General features: G+C 44.2%; 2 protein-coding genes across 2 annotated transcripts; both read right to left on the bottom strand.

Moving 5' to 3' along the window:
• Positions 1–689: 689 nt before the first annotated feature.
• On the bottom strand, positions 690–4,497 carry LOC123513116 (protein patched homolog 3-like). The gene is made up of 2 exons (XM_045269995.1): positions 1,523–4,497; positions 690–1,188 (listed from the first exon to the last, which is right to left on the bottom strand). The coding sequence occupies exons 1-2, from the start codon at positions 4,112–4,114 to the stop codon at positions 889–891; spliced, it is 2,892 nt and encodes a 963-aa protein (XP_045125930.1). The 5' UTR covers positions 4,115–4,497; the 3' UTR covers positions 690–888.
• A 168-nt stretch (positions 4,498–4,665) lies between these two features.
• On the bottom strand, positions 4,666–7,107 carry LOC123513127. The gene is made up of 3 exons (XM_045270019.1): positions 6,619–7,107; positions 5,688–5,875; positions 4,666–5,440 (listed from the first exon to the last, which is right to left on the bottom strand). Exons 2-3 carry the CDS (start codon positions 5,873–5,875, stop codon positions 4,981–4,983), a joined length of 648 nt encoding a protein of 215 aa, XP_045125954.1. The 5' UTR covers positions 6,619–7,107; the 3' UTR covers positions 4,666–4,980.
• Between the last annotated feature and the right edge of the window lie 11,479 nt (positions 7,108–18,586).

Raw genomic sequence — 18,586 nt, forward strand, 5'->3', positions numbered from 1 at the left:
GAAATAGGAAAATTTAAATAGAACTACGAGATCGCATAGTAAAAAGATAGCCAAGGGAGTATGCTTGAAAGATGTGAAGAAATATAATTTCCCGCAGAGATGTGTGGAAGTGTGGAATAGGTTGAGCGAGGAGGAGGTGTCAGCGAGGAGAGTGCATAGTTTTAAAGGAAAGTTGATGTGTGTAGATAGTAGATATGGAGACGGGGCCACACGAGTATATTACCCAGGCCCTGTAAATTACAACTAGGTGAATACACACACACACACACACACACACACACACACACACACACACACACACACCGTAATGGGGAAGACTGGCTGGGTGACCAGCAGACGACCGAGGTGAATTACACGCACGCACAACCGAGAGGGGCCAGGTTCCAGTCCTGGAAGCGGCAACGCAAATGGGCAATTAAGCCTCTTATGTGTTGTCCCTGTTCACCTAACAGTAAATAGGTATAGGATGTAACTCAAAGAGTTGTGGCCTCGCTTTTCCGATGTTTGTGGTGTGTGATGAGGTCTCAGTCCTAACCGAAGATCGGTCAGTATGGGGTCTGAGCTTCCGTAGGAGGAAAGGCTGGCTGGGTGACCAGTAGACGACCATGGTGAATAACACACACACACGCACACACACACACACACACAGCTTAAGTTACAGTACTAAGTGTAGGTTTCAAAACAATGCAAATTTTCATTTTTATATAATGTATCAACAAGAGTCATGAACACCATCAACATTACGTAACAAGTTTTTAATAAGAAGCAAATTCATGCAAGACTATAATATTCAAAATATATACTACAAATATACTAGTGATGTGTTACTGACAAACAAACGTATTTAGTATCAAGTCTTGTTTTTATCCTAGTGTGTAGTCAGGTCATTCAAGTTATGTGCAGTTGTTGTACTTTACCTTCCCCACCCACAACGAACATTCCCACTCCCTTCTCCAAGTTCCCCTTCTCGTCAGTTGACATACCACCTCCTTCCGCGTCAAGAGATTTTTCCACGAATTTTCCGTTTTTCTGTTCCAACGGATGGGAGGAGCTGCTGGAGGTTGTGTGGGGCGGCGTGAGGTGTTGCGGCGTGATGGTGTTGTGACTTGCAGGGCCAACGAGGGACAGCAGCACCGGCAGAAACACGAGACCATGATACAGACCATAGACGCACACACCAAAGAAGATCTGCGGGGTGAAACAGTCTGGGGTGAAGTAAACCTTGTAAAGACGAAAAGGAGCAGAAATTAGGTATAATGGAATGGATGCTGATAACTAGATATGTGGGTAGATATACCTTTTGAGTTGCATGATTATGTCAAGAATTGGTGCGTCACGATAAATTGAATCAACTTTGCAAACACAGAAGGGAGCTTCAAACGCAAAGTTGCAATGAAGTTACGCTATACCTATATATAGTTTGATGTGTCACAACAAACTCGTGACATTTGATAATAGTACATTGGGCATGAAATGTTTCAAGTCTTTAGGAAATCCTTAGCGGAGTCTTGCGTCATCTCACCTTGAAGAAGCTTTGGAAAACGTAGGAAGATGAGTTCGCCAGGAAGGCAAAGGCGAGGAAAGTGGAGAATCCCCCGCTGAGAACTGGCGGTCCAATGGTAGCCAAAGTGTCTGCCGCTCTCTGTGCGCGATCCCCAATCCTTGTGAGGAAGGTGTGTGCCACATGCACCGCGTAGTCCACACACAGGCCCACTGCCAGCACCAAATCGATGCAGGTGACGGTGTCTATGGTAAGGCCCCACCAGTGGATAAGGGCGGCTACATCCACCAGAGTAAAGAGCACGCACAGCACCACCATGCTACTGGCCACGACACTAGCCAGCAGCACCATAGTCGCCACCGACACCACCACCAGTGCTATCCCAAGATTACGAAAAAGTTCTTCCTTTATCACTTTATTGGTTTCCCAAGAGGAGAACGCCCGCCCCCACACCCTCGTCTCGCCGCTCATGTTCGTTCCCTGCACAACGGTTCGCACTGCATCCATTGCTTGCACTTCCTCCCGGGAAGACGACAGTAACTTGTAGCTGAAGTCAATTCTGGTGGCTGTGACCAGGGGCGCGTCCTCTCTGCAGCTTAAGGTAGAGTTGAATCTAAAGTTGCGAGAGCGGTACTGGGCACCTCTGGGCGAAAACAGGAATTGCGTCAGGCGATCAGGAAACAAAGTTTGGTTTGCCGTGATTGCATCGTCCCAGTACTCAACATATTTATCCACCCAGCTGTCAACTTTAGCTACGTACTCATTGGACCGGAGACTTTCTGAAAGCTCTTGTATATTGACCAATTCGTTCGCTAGATCAATGTTAGATAGGTATACAGACCCCGGCTCCTCAGACGAGGGAAAGTAATCTCTTTGTTTTTCAAAGTATCCATACAAGTAAGAGTCCTGTGGGAGGAACCAAATTGGATCAAACTCTTGTCTGAGGTTAGTGAGGCCCCATGTGGATGCAAAGAACAACGCGCTCGTCCAGAGGATTACAATGACTCTCACAGCGGGATGCAGCAAAAACTTGGCGTAGAATCGAGAGAAAAATTCATTGCACAAGTCGCGCTGACTACAACCGCTTGGTGACCACTCCGGGGACATTTTCCAGCACCAGAAGAGACCATGACGCCGGTCCTCCAAGCGGCGTTGATCTAAGGTCAGACAGGCCACGAAGAATGTAGCTTGAAAGAAATACACTGACACTATGCCGATTGCAGAGTAAATGCAAAAATACCTCAGGGCAGGGAGGACAGTGGTACAGCCCACAGCAAAGGCAAGGAAATCTGTCAAGGAAGTGACCGTGATGGCCACTCCTGCACGACCCAGGGCCAGCCCGATCCTTTCCCTCAGCGGTTGTTGCTGCTCCTCCGAACTCAAGCTCTGCCATGCCTCCAGAATTACGAACATGTCATCTATTCCCAACCCGAGCAAAAGAAAAGGAAGAATGCTGTTGACAGGTCCATAAGGAACGCCATAAGCAGAGCAGGTGCCGTAAGAAACAACGATGGCCAGACCCACACATGACAGCCCCATCAGAGAGAGTAGCGGTCGAGCCTCCACGTGGTTGCGACGACCTAACATCAATACCACAAACACAAACACTACTCCAAAGCCTAAGCTGAGAAACTGTAAGTCACTCTGAATGTTTTCGCCGCCTACTGTACCGAAACTGGACGCTGACATAATATAAAACTGTACTTCGGGTGGACGTTGAGCGGGATTTAGTAAGTTACGAACCATTGTTTGTTCCCATTCGTGAGTATTAGCGTCTACTTGGGTGCCTGTCCCTGCATCATTGATCCCAACGCCGCTCTCCAGTGCTGACCTGTTTACCCGCGTGAACCACATGTGAGAGGCAGCCCTGGCACCGAGAATATAACCCTGTTCATCACGTCGCACCTGTGATAAATACTGAGTTACATTAAGAGGAAAGCCCGTGATACTGCTCGTCTGAGCGTCGTTGATTTCATCCAGGATTTGTTCTCGTGTCAAGCTAGTAAGGAAGTCCCGGTCATAGCCGAACACGTCAAGGAGGCCGTTTTCTAGGCACACTTCTTGTATAGATTCCTGAAACTGGCAGTAGTCGTCACGGGGAAGAATACGACTGAAGTCAAAGTCACTGTTGGTTTGACGCTTCTGGCGTACTGTCGCTGCGTCTCGCCGCCGTCTGCCGTATGAGAAGGAGGGGATGATTGGCACTGTCGAGCAGGTGGTGTTCCAGGTGATGCCGGCACTCGTGGTCGTGGTGGTCACTAACTCGTGGACACGCAACATTTCAAGCAACACGTTTTTCTCCAGCACATTGTCTGCCACATAGATGGCCATGTTAAGGCGTGTGTCTGAGACAAAGTTCTCCTCCATCCACTCCTCCACTCTCACAGATTCCGAACCTTCAGGTGTCCATAGCTTTGTGGGACGATCTTCTTGCTCGAATTTTAATAGGCCTACGCCACAGCCTGCCGCCATCACTAAGCATACCACGATGACGACGATAGGGGAGGTAGCGATCAACCTTCCATAAGTATTAAAGGTCAGCTCCATTGCCCGCACCAGCCTAGCGCTTCCAGCACTCAGCAACTTTCCCATTTTCTGCCTTGTCTCCAGCATGGTCACGGTTGCTTTCAGTCACAAAGGGCGATTAAAAAACTAATAAATTTGATAACTTGGTTGGAACGAGTGACAGTGTGGTGGTGAAGGCTGCCACTCAGTGACTGAGGAATAAATCACGAAGATCAATCAATATTTCCTGTTGCTTAACTCTCGTCCCATTTTGTTTGGCTTACTAAACACTCGTTGTGCAATACTACGTGACCCTTATCAGCAACAACGCTCCTTTATAGACTCTGAATGACCTTTTCTTTTTATTCTGTATCATACCCAAATCATTATAAACCTATACACATTGCCACTACCAAGGAAGACAGAGACTTTATATATCCCTTGGCTGCCACATACTGGCCGCCTCAACTATAATATAACACCAATCAACCATTCCAGATATTTTGTTACACAGGTTTAGTAACAATCCCATTACAAATCATCAGTTTATACAATATATATATATATATATATATATATATATATATATATATATATATATATATATATATATATATATATATATGTATGTATGTATGTATGTATATAGATACATCATGTTCACAAAATAGAACTTTATTTAAAAAAGATGAACAATAATAGACACAGCTGCAGATGTACGTCACTCCACTTCTCGGCGCGGATTTACGGCGTAGCTCCGAATTCGGCAACGGTGGCTCGTCATCCCAGAAGGGTAACTTGCAATAAACCTGAGTTACCTTAAGCAGACAGTAGCTATTAAAATGAGTAAATGAAGGCCTTAAGTATAACAACACTTAATGAAATGATAGTGAGTGAAGGGCTAGTAGACGTGATGACTAAGGGAGGAGGAAAGGCGCATTCCAATCACGTATATGGTATACGTAATGCATTCCTCAGATTGTCGAGTCGCATTTTCCCTCCTGTAGAGAAGCGATGCCCGTGTTCTGCATGGCAGTATAGGTTCTTGCCTGACCCTGGTCGCAGGGGGTCCACCTGGGGTGGCCTGCCTGCGGGGCGGCAAACAGGTCACATCCTTGATACACAAACCGCAGTAATTGCCGTCTGAAAGCTTCACTAGCTTCTCTATCTAAGTCATCCTCCTCTTCCAGGTCGTCCATGTCTACTAATTGATCGTCATCCTCCATGTCCTCATCTGAACCATCCTCGTCATCTTCATCTTGCACTAGGGTAACCTGGAAGCCAGCATTTAGCGAAGTGACGGAGGTGGGGACGGTCGCTACCTGCTGAGAGAGCTTGGCCAGTTCAGTGTGAGCATGTTGGCGTGTGAGGTGAGTAATCAATCCCTGCACCACGGGATGGTCTCCTGGTAGCTGTTCCTCCTCCACCAGAAACCTGAGAACATTAGTAAGCAAAATATCACTTAATGTAATACGTGAAATGTGTTACATATCAGTAATATACATCCAGTTCTCACATCGGCCTCTCATTATTTATTTTTCTTACATACTTTTTAACTAATGGGAGTCGCTTGCATTTGTGCCTCCAGGTCATTCGGAGAGAGAATGTTGGTTGTCTTTTTTTTTATATAGTAATAACAATTATAACGCAAATGAATGAGAGGTGAAGGGCGCTACCTTACCTCAAAGTTTCCTCCAGGCAGTCCTCGTAACCCGCTACTACATCGGGGTCCGCCGCGTCTTCCCCGTGCTGCGGGTATCGAGTGGGGTTAGCACCGGGAGGAAACGCGTGGTGGACCTCTTCACCTGCCGCCGCCCCGTCATCATCGCGACTAGATTCTTGCTTACCTGGAGAAACTGGAACTGGCATCTGTAGGAAGAGTGAATTACATTTCCACTGTTAACTAAGTATTATAGAAAAAAAAAATAGGAAAAAGCTAAGCGGGTGACAAAAATTAAAAGACAAGCATTAACCACACAAACTCGCTTCTTCAATCTACGTTTTGTGACAGCGTAGAGATTAAAAAAAAAAAAATGGATGAGGAAGGAAGATTAATAAGCAAGTACAAGGGATAAGTGGGATGGCTGGCCCGCGTCTCTCTCAATCTCTTTGTTGACAGAACCACACAAGCCACCGCTGCGCACAGTCACACCACTTCCTCTCCCACCCGCCTCACACCCATAGTCCCATCACCATTGGGCTCATCCTGCCAGCACTCATTGCCGACTTCATAATAATGACGAAATGTATGTACTCTCTTTAAGGAAAGGAAAGAATAGTTTTTTTTACTTTTCTTTTTTTCTATGCGTTATCAAAAACCGTAAACTTGTAATTATTTGGTAAAGTTTAATAGCAAAGTTGGGTAAAGAAATTCCAACAGTTTTAAATGTAGTACTAATGATTGATTCACACACAAGTAGTCTATACACTTTCGACACAGCAAGCGGTTACACAAACATTTTACATTGGTAATATCAATACTAATGGTGCTTCCGTCAGTTTTCTGTCAATACTTGTATATATATTTAGGATAAACATTTTTTTTCTTTCTCTCAAGACGTGCTCAAACGTTCATTGTATTCAGTAGGACAGGACGTTGATGTAACACTCACTTTCTCACTTAAAAATAGTGACTAGAATGTAGGGGCGGCGGTGGCGTGCGAGCAGGGTGCTATGCGGCCTTCCTGCAGTAGGAGGAAGCGTAGGGTACTGTGGTGCCCCTCATGTCGTGCTCCCCCTCGTGACGCTCCGGCCGCCCATCTGGCCCGTGATAGTTGCCACATATCATGCCGAAAAAAAAAATTACTTGCATATTAGGAGTTCGGAATAATATTTGTAAATTTGCCTCATTGATCTAGTATTTGCGGCACACTTGTGATGCCTTCCGTAAACAGAGAAGGGAAAGTGAATGGAGTAGTTGCGATAAAGCCTCGTCATAAAAGATAAGTGTAAACCGTCATGCTCAGCTGCTGTGATCCTGCAGCTGCCCTCTCCCTCCTGGGGCTGAGGCTGACATCTGCTTCCTCACTGTTACAGCTTGCTCTGGAAATCAATGACCGCTATAATGAAACGCAGACGCCATAATGTAACTGAGAGAGAGAGAGAGAGAGAGAGAGAGAGAGAGAGAATGTGTGTACTTTCAAGAAGCATTAACTCATAAATTTTCCCTATAAAATATTTCAGTATATTATCACCTGGCGTATTGGCAGCATGCTATTTATGAGAAAATTGCTAGGGACGCCTTACTTAAAGTACTCGGGTGCACTGCCAAAATATTACAGATTTTGTGTCGCACTTTGTTCTGCTTTGTTTATGAACATGTTTCTTGATCACATCTCAGTGAAAATACCATGTGTTGACTATCCTTTGTCAGCAGTGTAGATGACGGGAGATGTTGCCTCTATATAGCAGCTCTCTCTCTCTCTCTCTCTCTCTCTCTCTCTCTCTCTCTCTCTTAAAATAAGTAGTCTATAATGCTTTCTTGAGGTTATACACTCCTATTAAGATACAGAATTTTAGGTATAATGAGCCACCACTGCAACCGCCACTGTCAGTGTCATTTATATTGGCCTGCTGGTAACGCAATCATCACGCACCACACTCCCCGACTGTATCATGTCTTGTCCGCTTGTTCCTCGACCCTTGTGTTCTAAGTGCAACCACATGATGCCTCTTATTACGTTGTTGTTGTTATTGTTGTTGTTGTTGTTGTTGTTATTATTATTATTATTATTATTATTATTATTATTATTATTATTATTATTATTATTGTTGTTATTGCTGTTGTTGTTGTTGTTGTTATCATTACTCAGAGTAAATGGCTATTATCTTTTGTGATACCCACTTTTGTATTATAACATGGCTACAAATGGATAGATAAATAAATGGTTGTGGAGAGAGAGAGAGAGAGAGAGAGAGAGAGAGAGAGAGAGAGAGAGAGAGTCGTATATAGACATGTATTAGACAGACAGACAAATAGATAGATAAGTGGGAAGTAAGGACAGGTGTTACAGATACGTAGATACAGGAGCGTCACAAATTGTACGTAGTACCAGGAAGGGGAGGGGCGTGGTGGGGTGAGGTGGGCGCCAGGTGGAAGTCCCGCCTCACTGCCTACCTCCTGCCTGCGTATAGGGAAGCAGGTGTGTGACTGTGATCCCTCACCCACAATCCTTCCGTTGATTCTACACCCTTGTCAATACCGAACATGGCCTACACACAAATAAGCTTTTGTACTGTGGTTTATTGAAGGAAGTAGATAATTAAGATTATTACTCTGAGTTTCATTGATAGAACTTGTCAAGATTACTATAGGATACTGCAGTTTGATCTCTCTCTCTCTCTCTCTCTCTCTCTCTCTCTCTCTCTCTCTCTCTCTCTCTCTTCAGTCAGTGACATAATGGTTTAATGTTTGGCGCCAGCGATCAATCAATTTATATATATTATTTATATATATTATATTTAAATATATATATATATATATATATATATATATATATATATATATATATATATATATATATATGTGTGTGTGTGTGTGTGTGTGTGTGTGTGTGTGTGTGTGTGTGTGTGTGTGTGTGTGTGTGTGTGTGTATATATATATATATATATATATATATATATATATATATATATATATATATATATATATATATATATATATATATATATATATATATATATATATATATATATATATATATATATATATATATATATATATATATATATATATTTACCTAGTTGTACCTAGTTGTAGTTTTACAGGGCCTGGGTTTTATGCTCGTGTGGCCCCGTCTCCATATCTACTTATCCAATCTTACTTTAAAACTATGCACACTCGTTGTAGACACTACTTCTTTATTCAAACTGTTCCACGTCTCAACACATCTTTGCGGGAAACTATACTTTTTTAATATCTCTTACACATCTTCCCTTCCTCAGCTTCTTACTATGCGATCTTGTGCTTCGACTGGCATATTCTTCTCTCAGGATCAGATACTCATTGTCCACTTGGTCCATTCCGTTTTTCAATTTATGAACTTGTATGAGATCCCCTCTCTCCCTTCTCTGCTCCAATATTGGAAGATCCATAGCCTTTAGTCTCAACTCATATGTCATCCCTTCAAGTTCTGGTATCATTCTTGTAGCCATTTTTTGTAATCTCTCCAGCTTCCTTATGTTTTTTTCTTTTTGTGAGGGATCGACACTACTCCTGCATATTCCAATCTGGGTCTTATTATAGTACTTATCAGTTTCTTCATCATTTCTTTGTCCATGTAGTGAAATGCTATTCCAATATTCCATAGCAAATTGTATGTCTCTCTGAAATTCTATCAATATGGCTTGCCGGTTGATTATTTTCTTCCATCGTCACCCCCAAATCCTTCTCCTTTTTTACTTTCTCCAGTTCTACTCCATCTCAAATCTTATAGATTCCCACTGGTCGTCTTTCACTCTTTCCCATTTCCATGACATGGCTTTTGTCCACATTGAATTCCATCTCCCACTTTTTACTCTCTTCCCAGATCTTATTTAGGTCTTCTTGCAGTATTTCACAATCCTCTTTTTGCTTTATAATTCTGCACAGTTTCGCATCGTCCGCAAACAGATTTATGTAACTCTTCACTCTTTCTGGCATGTCATATATATAAATGAGAAAAAGTATTGGCGCCAATACAGACCCCTGTGGCACTCCGTTTTCTACTGCGCTCCACTTGTTTGACTTCATATCTTTGACTACCGTCCTTATTTCTCTCCCCCTCAAATAATTTTCCATCCATCTCAATGTGTTTCCTTTTAAACGACCCTTCTCCTCTAATTTCCACAGTAACCTTGCCTTTTTTTAAATCCAAGTAAATACAATCAACCCATCCCTCTATCTCTTGTACCCTATCAACTATTCTAGAGTAAAAACTCAGTAAATTTGTTACACACGACCGACCTTTTCTAAAACCAAACTGGCTATTTGATAGTAATTTGTTGTCTTAAAGGAACTCGATCCATTGTTTCTTTATTACTCTTTCACACATCTTACATATTACACTAGTTAGTGATACTGGTCTGTAATTTAGGGGTTCTTCCTTCCTTCCGCTCTTATATATGGGAACAACCTCAGCTCTTTTCCATTCCACTGGTACTGTTCCATTTTCTATTGAGCATTTTATGATGTATATAGGACTTGCTAGTTCTTCCCTACATTCTTTCAGTATTCTGCCTGAGACTTCATCCGGTCCCATTGCCTTTTCTTCATCCAGTTCCTTCATTAATTCTTTTATTTCAAGCTTGGTTACTTTAATCTCTTCCATATAGATGGTCTCTATTACCCTGTGGCCTTTCAAATTTGGATTCCTTAGTAAAGACCTCCTGGAACTTATTATTTAACAGTTCTGCCATACTTTTTTTGTCTTCCATCATCCCATTTTTTTCCTTTTAACCTTTCTATTGTTTCTTTTTGTCTTATTTTTCCGTTTATGAATCTGTAGAAAAATTTCGGTTGCTCCTTATATTTTTCGACTATGTCCTTTTTCATAGATCTTCTCCTCTTCCTTCCTCACTTTAACATATTCATTTTTTGCTATCTTGAAGTTTACCTTATTTACTGCATTTCTATTTCTCCTCCACCTTTTCCATGCTCCATCCTTTTTCTCCTTTGCCCTGGCACACTTTGCGCTAAACCAATCTTTCTTTCCTTCTTCTTTAGGTCTATATTTCGGGACATATTCCTTGACTCCTGTTTTGTATATTTCCAAAAAAATGTTATATTTCTCTTGCACTCCCTCAGGGTTTTCTATTTTCTCCCAGTATTTGAAATAGTTCTTGAGATCCTCAATATCAGCCTTTCTATAATTTAATCGGTCTCCTTTGTATGATTCACCTCTATCTTCTTTTCCCCAGTTGCGTCCTTCCCGCTGAGTCGGAAGGACGTCATAATTATCACTCTCCGTGTTTAAATGAGTTGCAGCCCCTACAAGAGAAAATCAGAAGTGATTTAGAGTGAACACGCCTATTCAGTGGCTACTGAGGGAGGTCTAGGCCCGTTTTGCCAGCCAGAAATAAGCCAGAAGAAGACAGAAAATAAGCATCCGTGCCTGGGTTTGGTGGTGCCCCCCCCCCCCGCCACAAAGCCTGCTTCTTCCCACGTGGGCCCAGCACAAAGGACTATGCTCGTCGCATGCACTGTTGAGGTGGAGGTAGGCGTACCAACCCTAGAGGACATGGAGATTGTTGAGGAGCCTCGTCCTCCACCATCTGGCAAGGAAAAACACCAGGAAAATGCTGCTGCTGACCAGATTCCCTGTCGAGATGTACCTCGGACCGTAAACAAAGGCGTCGTCTGTTCTTCCCTGTTGGCCATGGGAAGACAGCCAGTGAGCTTTTCAGCTGGTTTGCTGCCCTGCTGAAACAACACCCAGACCTGCAGCCACTCTACAAGGAGGGACGGAACCAGCCCTATATAACAGTCAGTACTGACTCCTTTTACGCCACCCTGTTGAGCGAGGGCTTTCTGGGCCTGGTTATGGAGTGCCCTGGCGAGGAGGGCACTCACCCTGTTATTATCCATGGAGTGGCGACCCACATCAATGTCAGCCTGATAGAGGTACCAGCTGGATTCCATGGGCTGAAGAGGAGGATGGTGGGGCAGATACCTAGGCTCCAAATGTTGGGAGTGGTGACAGGTAAGGTGCCTAGTGAGGTGCATCTCCTGGGTCTTGAACGTCGGCGTGTGGAGCGGTATACACCTGAACCTGACCTGTGCCGCCACTGTAGTCGCTGGGGACACAAGGAGTGGCGCTGCCAGTCTGCCCCTCGCTGCAGGTACTGTGCTGGCCCCAGTCAAGGGAACCACACGACAGCCCCGGAGCCCCTCAGTAATGGCTCCTGCTCCCACTGCTTCAGAGAGCAAGTCACCTGTAGCAGACTGTGAGGAGGATAATGCAGGTGAATGGACACTGGTCAGCCGAAACAAGAAGCGGTACTACAACCCAATCCCTGCCCGGACTGCCAGCCCCGAGCCGGACCAGGGACCCCTGAAGACTGCTAGCCCCGAGCCAGACCAGGGACATCTGAAGACCGCCAGCTCCGAGCCAGACCAGGGACATCTGAAGACTGCCAGCCCCGAGCCAGACCAGGGACATCTGATGGCAGCCATGCAGATGCTGATTGAGCAGATGTCTTGCCTGACACAGGAAGTGGATGGCCTGAAGACACAGATGCAACACCATCGCGATGAACGGTAAGACTTTCCACACCCTAACATGGAATGTCAATGGTCTACATGCCCGTTTCATTGACTTACACTCTCATGTCCTTCTAAATAAGCCTGACATTATTGCCTTACAGGAGGTAGGGCCAAGGGTGCCTGAGCTGCGGGGTTATGCCTCCCACACCCTCAGTTGTGGTGACGGCAGTAGTCGGGGGATGGCCACTTACATTAAACATGGGATTCCAGTTAAGTTCATGGAAATGGGGGTCACTGAGGGTATTGAATTCATTACTGTTTTCTTGGACACTGTGGGTGAAATTATTTACTTTGTAAACATGTACATTCATGCTGGTGCCTTAAATATTGCAAATTTTCCTGAATATGTTCTTGAAGAGCAAAGTGTTATCATGGGTGACCTTAATGCCAGGCATAAGGAATTAGGAAGCCACCTCACCACCAATGCCAATGGTGTGCGCTGGAAGGTTTTCCTTGACACCACAGATACAGCTGTACTTACTGCGAACCACACACCAACACATGTTCAAGGAGGCAGACTTGATTATGTAGCCCTCATCAATATGCCAACATATACTGCCCAAACTTATCTTGTCAGGTCATTGCTGAGCGACCACTTCGCCCTGGAGACGACTCTCCCGGTGCAGTCCGCCCTGTCAGTGCCCAGGAAGCGCTTGATGGTGCCACCATCCAGGATGACGGACCTCGTCGTCCATGTGGTGGCATGGTACGCTGCCGTGAAGGGCTCCTTTGCTGATGCAGAGGCACTGTACGACAGACTCCTGCACACCATCGAGGGATTCATTGTGACTCCAAGGGTTCCAGCAAGGGCCCATGCTCAACGCTGCTGGACTTACGCTACCAGCCCTGTGATTCTGAACTGCCAACAGATGCTCGCTGCCTACCAGAGACGTTGGCAGCTCAACCTAGCAGACACAGAGTCAAGGGATGCCATGGTTACTGTGGCTCGACACCTCACGGATCTGCGGCAGCAGGAAAGGAAGAAGTACTGGGTCTTCTTCCTGGACATGGTGCGCAGGACCCGGTTCCTCCGGGAGGTGTGGCACCATGTCAACAGCATCCGGGACAAGTCCAGATGGCAGCTGTGTGACCCTGATCCTGCAGGCAGGGCACGAGAACTCGTCTTGCAGTGGAAGGAAGCCTCATCCTTCTCTGGCCTTCCTGTGGAACACCAGGAGACGCTTGATCAGCAAAGACCACGAAGGATGGAGTTGCTTCGCCACAGTGTTCCTCTGCTGGACGACACCTGTGTGCCTATCACGCATGACGAACTCCTCTCAGCAGTCAAGTTGGGCAAGTCAACAGCTCCTGGCAAGGATGGCATCACCTATGATATCCTCAATGCTCTCCTGGAGGTAAAGGTAGACAACCCTATCTTGGATTTATTTAACATGTCTCACACTGCAGGCAAGCTTCCCCCACTTTTGAAAAACAGCCATCGTCATCCCAATCCCCAAAGGTGATGGCACCTTTCGCCCTATTTCTCTCACCAGCTGTCTGTGTAAGATGATGGAACGGGTAATACTGAACAGGCTTATATACAAGGTGTGCCATGTACTCTCTGGCAATGTACATGGCTTCCTAAAAGGTCACTCTACAAGCCATTGTTTTGTTGAGTGTCTTAAAAATAAGGATGCTACCTGCAGAGCTTTCGTTGATCTCAAGGGTGTCTTCGACAGGGCCAACAAAGATGTTATTATGGAGGAACTCATTCTCAAAGGTGTAAAAGGTAGCTTATTAGGATGGTTCAGGGACTATTTGTACAATAGAACAGCACAGGTTTGGTTTCAAGGTGCAGTCTCCTCTGAGGAAGTCTTTGAGCTTGGAACACCACAGGGTGGAGTCCTTAGTCCAATGCATTTTAATGTTTTAATGGACAAAATTGCGCGCTGTTCCTTTCCGTAGGGCACCCAGGTCCTCATCTATGCTGATGACATACTCCTCCAATGCCCCACACCCATGATTCTCCAGTTAGCTTTGTCACAACTGGCAGCGTTGTGTATCCAAATAAGACTAGTAATTAATGAATGTAAAAACAAAATTTCAAGCTAGAGGGAAGGTCTCTCAGCTGCCCACTGTAAACAATGTTCCCATCCCTAGAGTTCATATACACAAGTACCTGGGTGTTCAGATGAGCTTCAGGAAGTCTCTTCAAGCCCTTCAAGCTCTGACTCTCTAAAGGGATCACTGACCCTCCTGTATCATGATCCTTGCACTCCTACAACACCATACCTCAGGAAGATCTTGGGAGTACTGACAAGTGAAGGTGTAGCCGAGGCTTGTATAAATGTTGTTATGTCACCGCTACAACCCGCCTGGAACCCTCACCGTGTCAGTGTTGATATTCACTCTCTGCATCAGCCCAAGAAGGCCTGGCTACCTCATGTGCTGCAAGACATGTTCATGACTAAATTGTCAAAGTACCCACACGTTCAGGCTATTCATGTTTATTGTGATGGGTCAGTCAATGGCAGCAGGTCTGGATATGGGCTGTTCATCCGTGACTACATCTCTGCCAGTCTCTACACTGACACTGAGGTTTCCAGGCAGACATGTCTTCCACTAGAGCAGAACTGTATGCTGTACTGGAGGCGCTCCATATTGTGATGCCTCTTCATAAGAATGTATATTTCTTTATTGACAGCCAGGCTGCATTGTATGCAATCCACTTTCCCCATGGACTGTGATCTAGTTTATAAGTGTTTTGATTTCATCCACGCCCTAGAAGGTGCTGGTGCCACGGTCCATTTCACCTGGATACCCTCTCATGCCGCTAAATGAAAAAGCAGACCACCTTGCTCAGTGTGCCCTATAAGATGACACAGTGGACCCTGGCACTGAGCACACTCTGGGCAAACTCATAACTAAGTCCAGAGATTGTTGCAGTCAGGTTGTCCACTTTGGCGGCTAGTGCACTCACCACCGCCATTAACTGCTGGGTAGCGTCGGTGGCAGGCAGTTCCTGAGTGATACCTGCCTGGGACACTGTGTATCTTAGACTCTCCATACTTGTACTTCTTTTTTAATCACGTTCTGTACTCTTTCCTCTTCTTTGTTTACTAGATCTTTCAGCTTCTCTTTTTCTTTCTCGGCTTTACCGAGTCCTTCTTCCATCTGTTTCTTGTAGTTAGCTACTTCCTTTTTCAGTTCTTTATTTTCCGCTCTTAACCTAGCTTCGTTTTCTTCCACTTTTTTTTATCCTTTCTCTCAGTTTTTGAAACTCTTTTTCCTGTTCTTCATTCTCTTTCATTCCCATACTCTCCTTTATCCATTTATCTAGTTTACGTTCAATAGTCAACACTCTCTTAAATAGTGAAGTATTCGCCGTATCAAAACCTTCGAATGCGCTTACTCCCTCATCAACATAGTTATCATCATCTTTCATTATTTCCCTAATCTCATGCCTGCATTTAGATGGAATCTCTTCTTTACTAATGATTCTCTAACACTTGATTTCATGAAAAACGAGTCTACACTACTCGTCCAGGCCACAGCAAATACTATACAACAGGTAGTGAAGATCAGCTGAGAGCGATCGCCTCTGCGTCCTTCCTCGACCGCGTCTGGTCTGTGTGTGTGTGTGTGTGTGTATTGCATATATATATATATATATATATATATATATATATATATATATATATATATATATATATATATATATATATATATATTACGTTGACTCCACTTATTTGTAATGTTTCGACCTTTTATAGTTCACATTATTTTGTAACGTATAGCAGTCATATGCTACACTATGATAGTAGCTATACATTCACTTCCATAAACAATTTTGTGGTATACTATTATAGTAGCTATATGTTACGGTATATTCAGTACATAATAAAAATCGGTACCGCAGCTCCTTCGATCGCTTTCTAGTCGATCTCTTCTTTCCTAATGGTCATGTACACGCTTATCAGCTTAGCTCATCTACATAGACCACTGTTCTCCTTATCATACCATATTTTGGCATTCCTCTTCATAACCCTACTTAGGTTGACACCGTCTCTATTCCTTATCACACATCCATACAAGGCCGTTTCTATAGCTATAGGGCCAGGTGGACTAAAGGTGATTGCCTATAGAGCCCCAAGCCACCAGGGTAGCTTGGAAAATTTAAATTTGACAAGCCATCTATGGGCCCTGATGAAAAGTTGAAATTTCCATTTGGAAATTTTTAATTTTCAAAACGTCTACAAAGATGCAAGTTAATTGCATCTTTGTAGACCATCTAAAGGGCTAGGAATCGCTTTATCACAGTTTGACAAACCCCTCAAGGATGAATGAAATACATATACCTACCTATCTATCTAGGGCCCCCTAAACAGCATCTTGCCTAGGGCCCCCACAAAGCAAAAAACGGCCCTGCATTCATATATAACCTTACTCTCAACATTGCTGTCGCGCTCTCCAATTTGCATTGGTCTTTCTCTGTACACCTCACTTATTATTTTTTCTGCCACATATCTTTTTGTCTACACCTGTGCTTCGCTACTTAATATCATCATTATTATTATTTTTATTTTTATTTCTGCCACGCGTATTAGTGTCTACACCTCTATTTCGCTTAACACCGCAGCCTCTCTTCACATTATCTCACCCCTACCCTTGCACAGAATATATTAGGGATGGCAGTTTTGGTCCGAGTAGTACTCGGTTTTTGGATTTGAGTGAGTACTACTCGGTTTACTCGGTTTTCATAATTCAATTACATGTTCAATTTATGCGTTGAAAATGTAATACAAGCCTTTAAACTAAGGAGTAAAGATTTTTTTTTTTTTTTCGGTATTTTGTTGGGGAAGAAGGCGGTGCATGCCGCACAACCACCCAGACATTAAATCTCCCGGATGGGAGATTTAAAGTCAAACTCTGACAAATAAAGTGAGCTAGCAATTTCCCATTAACCCCTTCAGTCTTCACTACTGACCGCCGGAACCCGCGCTTGGAGCCATATCCGGGCTTGCCGCGCGCTCGAGGATTTGAATCCAAATTATTGAAATTAGCCATAAAACTTCACAAAATCATCATATATATATATATATATATATATATATATATATATATATATATATATATATAGATATATAGATATATAGATATATATACATATATATAAATACTCAGAATTACATTAGTGTGACTTGGAAAATTTCCCATTAATCCCTTCAGTCTTCACTACTGACCGCCGGAACCCGCGCTTGGAGCCATATCCGGGCTTGCCGCGCGCTCGAGGATTTGAATCCAAATTATTGAAATTAGCCATAAAACTTCACAAAATCATCATATTTTTATATATATATATATATATATATATATATATATATATATATATATATATATAAATACTCAGAATTACATTAGTGTGACTTGGAGAGAGAGAGAGAGAGTGTGTGTGTGTGTGTGTGTGTGTGTAATTCACCACGGTCGTTTGCTGGTCACCCAGCCAGTTTTCCCCATTACGGAGCGAGCTCAGAGCTCATAGACCGATCTTCGGGTACGACTGAGACCACACCACACTCCACACACCGGGAAAGCGAGGCCACAACCCCTCGAGTTACATCCCGTACCTATTTACTGCTAGGTGAACAGGGGCCACACATTAAGAGGCTTGCCCATTTGCCTCGCCGCGCCGAGATGTGTTTCACTGTTTGATCTGCTGCAGTCTCTGACGAGACAGCCAGACGTTGTTACCCTACGGAACGAGCTCAGAGCTCATTATTTCCGATCTTCGGATAGGCCTGAGACCAGACACACACCACACACCGGGACAACAAGGTCACAACTCCTCGATTTACATCCCGTACCTACTCACTGCTAGGTGAACAGGGGCTACACGTGAAAGGAGACACACCCAAATATCTCCACCCGGCCGGGGAATCGAACCCCGGTCATCTGGCTTGTGAAGCCAGCGCTTTAACCACCGAGCTACCGGGTGTGTGTGTGTGTGAAAAAGATAACCCACGAAGGATACAATATCACCGGATGAGAAACAAACACCACACACGACTAGAACAGCCAGCCGTCTCCCTGACACACACACACACACATACACACAGGTTGTACCATGGTACAATAACTTTTTGATGTCTCGTTATTGTACCATGGGTTGTACTACGTCACAGCAGGCTGCGGCAAGGCGGGGCCAGCTGCCTTCACACCTTGTGATGCCCAATAAATAAAAACGGGTGGAGACGTTACCCACAATAAAAAAATTAAAACACACACACACACACACACACACACACACGAGAGAGAGAGATGGAGGGGTGGAGGTGACGGACAGGATCTCTCTCTCTCTCTCATCAATGGAGAGATTGGAAAGAAAGTGAAGGAGCGAA

The sequence above is a fragment of the Portunus trituberculatus genome, chromosome 35 (assembly GCF_017591435.1).
Source record: "Portunus trituberculatus isolate SZX2019 chromosome 35, ASM1759143v1, whole genome shotgun sequence".
Taxonomy (NCBI): Eukaryota; Metazoa; Arthropoda; class Malacostraca; order Decapoda; family Portunidae; genus Portunus; species Portunus trituberculatus.

Coding starts and splice junctions, on each gene's coding strand:
- LOC123513116 (XM_045269995.1), bottom strand. CDS start 4,114: ATGCTGGAGACAAGGCAGAAAATGGGAAAGTTGCTGAGTGCTGGAAGC. Junction 1,189..1,522: donor TTTTCCAAAGCTTCTTCAAG/GTGAGATGACGC, acceptor TTCACCCCGCAG/ATCTTCTTTGGTGTGTGCGT.
- LOC123513127 (XM_045270019.1), bottom strand. CDS start 5,875: ATGCCAGTTCCAGTTTCTCCAGGTAAGCAAGAATCTAGTCGCGATGAT. Junction 5,441..5,687: donor TGCCTGGAGGAAACTTTGAG/GTAAGGTAGCGC, acceptor TAATGTTCTCAG/GTTTCTGGTGGAGGAGGAAC.